Source organism: Priapulus caudatus, unplaced genomic scaffold (assembly GCF_000485595.1).
Source record: "Priapulus caudatus unplaced genomic scaffold, Priapulus_caudatus-5.0.1 Scaffold75, whole genome shotgun sequence".
NCBI classification, from domain to species: Eukaryota; Metazoa; Priapulida; class Priapulimorpha; order Priapulimorphida; family Priapulidae; genus Priapulus; species Priapulus caudatus.
Genome location: NW_014577136.1, coordinates 236,804 through 244,155, shown reverse-complemented (window position 1 = coordinate 244,155; position 7,352 = coordinate 236,804). Strand labels below are relative to the sequence as shown.

General features: G+C 42.3%; 1 protein-coding gene across 1 annotated transcript in view; it reads right to left on the bottom strand.

The window, feature by feature from the left end:
* Nucleotides 1-846: 846 nt before the first annotated feature.
* The window catches only part of LOC106821472 (calcium homeostasis endoplasmic reticulum protein-like), a 22,914-nt gene continuing 16,408 nt past the window's right edge, over nt 847-7,352 (bottom strand). Inside the window, exons 13-17 of the mRNA XM_014826296.1 lie at nt 6,741-6,874; nt 5,472-5,675; nt 4,719-4,877; nt 3,195-3,274; nt 847-2,031 (exon numbers count right to left, since the gene is read on the bottom strand). Of these exons, the coding sequence (XP_014681782.1) occupies nt 1,811-2,031; nt 3,195-3,274; nt 4,719-4,877; nt 5,472-5,675; nt 6,741-6,874 (798 nt within the window). The 3' untranslated portion in view covers nt 847-1,810. The remainder of the gene's footprint in view (nt 2,032-3,194; nt 3,275-4,718; nt 4,878-5,471; nt 5,676-6,740; nt 6,875-7,352) is intronic.

The following is a 7,352-nucleotide window of genomic DNA, read 5'->3' as shown; positions in this document are numbered from 1 at the left end:
TATTATATATACAACAATTCTTACTCTAAGTCGAGATCTTTGGCAAAAAATAAGGACTATTAAGTACTTTTCTAAGATTTCACCAAAAATAAGTACTAATAAGGGCCCTTATTTTATTTTTGGCAAAATAAGTACTTATAAGACTTTGGCAGACCCGCTACGAACCCTGCCTATAGGTACTATTCTGATTTATAGGCCCTATGCTAAACATACTAGTTCAAATTTTCTTGTTTTATTGCTTTTATCATTCTAATTCTCTTCTGAAACTTTAACTCCTCCATCCTCATTGAATTAAATACCAATCAGAATTTCTCTATTACACTCGTCAGTGCTTACATCAATTCGATCGCCGGTAGAAACAGGGTACAACAGGGGCGTGGTACGTCACCATTGACATTGTTACTTCCTTGATCATGTCGCGTGTATTGTGAACTAGTAGTACGTGAATAGTGCACTACTTTACCCGCAGTTACGAATTGAGTCTACATTTAAATTACTCCAGAATTATATTATAGATGTAGGTAGCTTACCGCTAGTGCAGTCTTCATTTGTCGATGATACTGAATCTGCTTTTTGATTTCATCCACACTCTGCAAGGCCCGATCGGGTTTGGGTTTACTACGTGCTTTGGGTGGCATGTTTATTGGGCGGCAAGTTATTAGTACTGTTCTAACGTGTACTATATACGTGATTTCATACAATTATTTCATAATCATAACTCATTGTTATTATTATATTGTTCTGTGTTCTTAAAGTGATACAATCGATAACAAACGTGACGGTGGAATTGGAAGGAAAAGACAGTAAAGGACAATAAATATATATAAAAGAAAAGAATAATAAATATAATTGTAATACTTCCACATTATTATTTTGACTGATACGAGCGTTCTTTTTCCATAAACGTCCTACTACCAGATATGCAAAATATAACCGTCTAGTGATAAATGTATGAATGTTTTGAATATATGATGTTTGAATATGCGAGACTTACGTTACGTATATAGACACGTGACGTGAAGGGAATAAGGTGTTCCTTGCTGACTCGAAAATACCCATAAGTCTATCTGATAGGTAAATTGATAGCCTGCTAGGCATTATTACAACCTGCTAAAATGCCACTGGACAAAAAACAGACATGTAAACAATACTAAACATACGAATCAACAAGAAACGTTATAAGGTAGACGAATTTTATTTGCTTACTACATAATGTGGCGGCTCATATTTTTTACATCCACTGTCTATAACCTCCAGTGATTGATCTATATGCAGTCGAACATATTTAATCAATGCTATTTGATGCAATGTATCAAACCTTACAATAAACAATAGTCTCTCCACTTGGCCAACCTGGCCAATATGCAATGTAAATAACTACAGGTCACTGATTTCAACACCATAGTTCAAGCATCAGTTACATCTTGTGGCAAGATGGAAATAAATAGACCTATCTGCCGGACAGGACTGCTAGTCAGCCCTACTGAATTGCTGTTGCAAAAAGAATGTTCCCAAAGACAATACTTGGCAACTAAGTGCCGTAAAGCCAACAATATCCACGCGTGAAAAACATATGTAGACTGGTCTAGCTTCACTGACCAGCACATGGGTTCAATCATCTTGATCAGATGGACATAGGTAAACTTCGGCGTACTTCACACACTAACATATGTGGCGACTATGACATCAAGGAACCTCCGTTCGAAACGCGACGGGAAAGTCTCGCAACGCTCGACATTTACAATTTCTCTTCCGATTGGAATTTCTCTTTCGCCTAGTTCAGCGAACGCCCTGAAGATGGCGCCAAGCGTCACGTGCTGGGAGCGCTCGCCGTCGTTTTCTTCTGCGCCTCCTGGGCTTCCTTCATGCGCTGGATGAAACCCTGACTCTTGCTCTTGCGGAAGTTCTCGAACGGGTCGTCCACGGAAATTCCAACGCCCTTGTACATGTCAACGCGGTCTCGCACCTCTCCTTGCGTGATCGGGTCCTGGATACCCTGCTCCGCAGCGCCCAAACCCGCGCCGCCCCAACCTACGTGCGAGACAAACACGTGCAGGGTGTCGTACATGCAGGGGTCTACTCTGGGTCGTCGATTTCAGATCCGTTATTACGATTAAGTACGATTTACGATTGATTTTACGATTTAGTAGCAAAAACGTTTAGTATTAGATTTAGTAGCAACTAGATGGAGCTATCACTGATATTGATTAATACCCCCGCAATACCGCTTTGCCGGAGGGGAAATGGAAGGTCATGGTGTGGCATATATTATAAGTAAAGAATACACAGAACATAAAAAATATGATAGAATTAAAAAAAGAGAAAAAAAGATGAGATACGGTTTCCATGGCAACGCCTTGACCGACTCGCACACAAAATATGTCACGCACATCTACACTTCATGGTGATCAAGTGTATGAAGTTTGATTTGGATCCCTTGAAAACTGTGGAAGTAGTTCGTGCCACAAACGTTTTGCAACGGACCGACCGACCACCCGACCGACTGACCGACCGAACGTAAGATGACTCCTATATACCTGCAACTTCGTTTGCGGGGGTATAAAAACGTGGCATGTACCGCACAGGTTAACACATACATGGGGATCTACGCTGGGTCGTGGATTTCAGATCCGTTATTACCGTTAAGCATTGGCAAACTCCTTTGCAACTGGATTGCCCGTGGCGCTGTGGAGGTATGATGTTGACGCCATACATACGATACTAATACTACAGTACCATTAAGCCACGTGACTATAGAAATGTCACGAGGAAAGGTATTCACCAGGATGTTAGCCAGGGGGAAAAATCAGGGAGTCTCACCATCTGAGCGAAGTGAGGTTCTCTACGGAGCAGATACGGAATCGATCGATGAGACACGAGGAAAAACCGACGATTTTATTTTCATGCAGGGGTAAAATTGGGCCGCCCTTATGCCGTCTCTATCAAATTTCATCCGTCTCATCCAAGAATAGGCCGTCTAAAAGACCGGTAGATGGGTCTCTGGCTAACAGTAACACACTGATATTCACTGAGGCTTGGCAGAGCGGTCCTATTGATTTACGCTCACAAAGACCCTTGGTTACTGGATAACTAAATCCCGCAAGTAACTACATATAGGGTGACTACGTATGAGGTAATCACACTGATGGGTGCGTTAGTAGCACGAAGAGTAACTCAGGCGACTAAATACATACCCATTCTTTTCATCAGCATGTGTCCTTTGTTACTTTCATCTAACTTTGTATCTAAAGTCATCGAATGCATCGGTCCCATGCTGAAACAGACGTATATATACACATGGTTAATAAGGTTTACAACAATAAAATCATGTCAGTGGAACTGAGAATCACAGCAGGCATCAATTATGCTATGAATTAGGAGAATAAATACTTGTGACCAGTAACGATTTATCTACGAGTAGCTCCATATACAGTAGAAATCCTTGTCTCGTCCTCCCCTCACTCTCTCCCACACTCTCTGTCTCCATATATCTTTCTCTCTTTCTCTCTTTCTTTCTCAATCTATCTATCTATCTATCTATTTATCATGTATCTAACTATCGCCTTTTCTTGTGCGCTCTCTCTCTCTCTCTCTCTCTCTCCCCTCTCTCATCTTTTCTAATAGGATTATCTTATACAAGAAGCCGGTCAAGATACTCTACACGGCACAGCCGAGTTACGAACAAAATGGCTCTAAAATTTCGCTTGTAAATACATTCTGCGAGTATCCTAGTCCAAATTAATTATAGCTTTCTTTCATTCTCACTATACAAACCAATAGATAACCAAACTATAGATTCATAACATATGTGTGCTATAGTATAGTAAATAATACCTACGTTAAAAATAAACTTTTTGGTATGCTCAGCTGGCGAGCGTTGGACGACGTTGCCTCGAACACATGTTGATTCTCCGTGTCCTTCAGCGACGTAATTGGCACTAGAAATTTGACGTGCACGAATTTCATATCTAATTTATATAAACTTGGAAAACGAAAAGTGGAAACTAATCCGCGGTGGTTGACTCGCATATAGACTATCTGGCAAAGTTGCCCAGGCTGACAGGTTAAGGAGATAATAAATACTGTTTTTGTATAATGCACAATAATTAGGGCCTATATTATATATTATAAATGTTGTGTATATATATATATCGTATAATATCACCTACGTATATCTCTGTGCACCTCTTGGTATGTTCAACTGGAGAACAGTAACCACTCAATCGTTGCACGACGCTGCCTCGAAAATGTGATAATTCTCCGCGTCCTCCAGTCTGTCGTTTAACACTGAAAATAGCTTTGATGCGTATATATCAATTCATTGTGTTTATTGTGAGCTTAGACAAGGAAAGCGGAGAATGATATGAGAGAGACATATAGCCTTTACCGTCTATTACACCCTATCGCCAAGTATTTAATACTATAACCACGCATCGTTATGCAACCATAACGCATGGAAAGGGTAATTTAACTCAGTCAGGTATGTGTGTGTTATCCTGATTAATCTATTTATATGCTGTAATTAAACGAGTGAACGACATAAATTAAGTATGAAATTATAACAGCTACGGAAGCTTTAGTTGAGCAAGAATTCCTGTATAATTATTTACTCACGTTAGCTGTAATTATGCGCATTCGAAGTTGTCACAGCTTGAATCTTTGACGACAAACACACAGTTTATTATACATAAAGTACATGGTAGAACAAGTGAACGTACAAACTATGTGGAGATCGGCTTCTTCGTACGGGAGATCTGCGGCGATACGACGGAGGGGTCACCGAACGAGAGCGTGACCTTGACTTTGACACAGACCTTGACCTTGAACGCCCGCGTCTCGTGCGGGGCGGCGTTCGGCTTCGAGACTTTGACCTCGACCTTAAAAATAAGATTTTTTTTTACAAATTTCACAAATTGGTACATACCGTATATACTCGCGTAATAACCGCAAATTTAGCCTCAGATTTCAACCCTGTAATTGCTCTGCGGTTTAAAAGTGCGCCATACCGCGAGGGGAAATATACTAGGCGCAATACTTGGTTACCCGATTCAAATTGAGGTGCGGCTTATAGGCGCCCGCGGTTATTATGCGATCATATACGGTAATCACATATAACTAGAGTCTTATTCCATGGTTTCATGGACAACAATGAGTTGTGTTGACTCAGAACATCAATTCCGTCCGAGACCCAAGGTGTTCCTCCCCCCCCCACCCCCACACCCCGAGGTCAGAAAAACCCAATGTTGATCTTGCCACTGTGCAGTAATTGTATGAGGTCCGCTTTCTACTCTCCACATTATACAGGTTTGCACACTTTTTCATTACACAGTTCACAAATTCTCATTGAAGCAGCGCACACTTTTAGCCGGTGGGTGCAGTCATGGTTCAACGCACTCCGCGATTCGCCTGCGCATACCAAAGCTTTATCATGTTATTCGAAATTCACTACAGGTGACAAGTCGACAACAAACCTCGAGCGCACGCGATCGCTGTAGCGCCGTCGCCGCGGCGGCGACAGCGACCTTGAACTCGACCTTGATCGCGACCTTGGCGACGTCGACTTTGATCGTCCCCTGGATCGCGAGCGCGGAGGAACTCCCTTCGCTCTCTGGTCCTGAAGTGCTTGCTTCTTTGCCTTGAAGAACTCGTAGAGGCCGAGTTTCTCCCAGCCTTCGCTAGAGAGAGAAAGGAAATAGGCAATTCAATGGCAGGGCACTAGCTAGTGAAGGGAACGCCAGGGGCATAATAAAAATATTGTTTGTTTGCCCTCACCCGACCGACCCGCCAAAATGGGGCCGATTCAAAAATGTTTATTGATTTTTCACTTTTTTTCCTTTTTTTTTTTTTTACAAATTGTATCATTGTACATTATATAAATCTGTAGGCAATACATTATATGTACCAAGCAAAACAAACATTCAACATAAAAGGTATCTCCACACAAGCACACCTGAGCATGTAGACACCATGCTGAATTTGTATAAAAAAAAGAAAGAAGAAGCCTACCGACCTACCCAAACTTTTCAGCCTGGGTCGGGTGACGGCAAACAAAGATTTTTTTAATTGTGGCCCAGAGGGCAGTCGAACGCAAGAATAATGATGGTATATGTGCGTGTATGTTAGTATGTGTGTGTGTGTGTGTGTGTGTGTGTACATACGTATTTTGTACGTATGTGTTATAAGATCAATGAGCAATAATGAACATGCCACAACCAACTGCAAAGAACCCTCCCCTCCTTGCTTGAATGCAAGAATCATGTATATATGGTGGTATATGTGCGTGTGTGTATGTACGTGCGTGCGTATGTATGCAGTCAACTACCAAGCAAGGAGCTAAATATAACAAGGAGAGGAAGCGGATTGGCTGTGTGCTTTTCGCCTCAAGAGCGCCATCTATGGACCATAATCAGCTGAAACGGCTGTGCAGACCGAACCCAGAGACAATAGAACACTAATCTGTTCTAGGGTCTCTGCCGAACCCAAATTTGGGCCAGATATGGTGGCGCTTCCTCTCCTTGTTATATTTAGCTCCTTGCTACCAAGAACACAAACAGCACGTGGCATTGTCCCCCTCTATTAGCTGCATCACGGAAAAACTCGAAACGACGGCGCGCAAAAAATGTTTAACGACAAGAGAACATTTGCAGTGCAAAATGAGTTAGCTGCGCCAACTCTAAACTCAAAACGATGGCGCGCAAAGACTGGGTTCAACGACGACGACGACGGGAGAATGAACGTACGCAGTGCGCGGGCGCTCGTGCGACGGAGGCCTGTAGAAGGCTTCCACAGCTGCCAGCAGACGTTCGTTAGGAGGCATCGGCGGCGGCAGGCGGATGTCGTCCGGGTTCAACGACTTATAGTCGCAGTCTTCCAGCTGCAATGAGAGATATCGTCGCACTATAACTCACGGAGATGCTGACGTTTAAACATGCAGTAGCAGTCTTCCAGTGGCAACGAGAAACATCGTTGCACTACAACGCACTTTACATTCAAACCTGCAAGTAAGGCTAACTCAATGCCAAGAGCGTCCTTTACGGACAGGTACCCATTACATAGATGCCGTCTCACTGTATAACTGCCACTCGGAAAACGCCAAGAGTGTCCTTTATAGAGAGGTGATCGTTCTATCAACATTGGTTTCACTGTATAACTGCTACTTAAGGGAAAGTTAAGAGTGTCCTTTATAGAGAGGTGATCGTTCTATCAACATTGGTTTCACTGTATAACTGCTACTTAAGGGAAAGTTAAGAGTGTCCTTTATAGAGAGGTGATCGTTCTATCAACATTGGTTTCACTGTATAACTGCTACTTAAGGGAAAGTTAAGAGTGTCCTTTATAGAGAGGTGATCGTT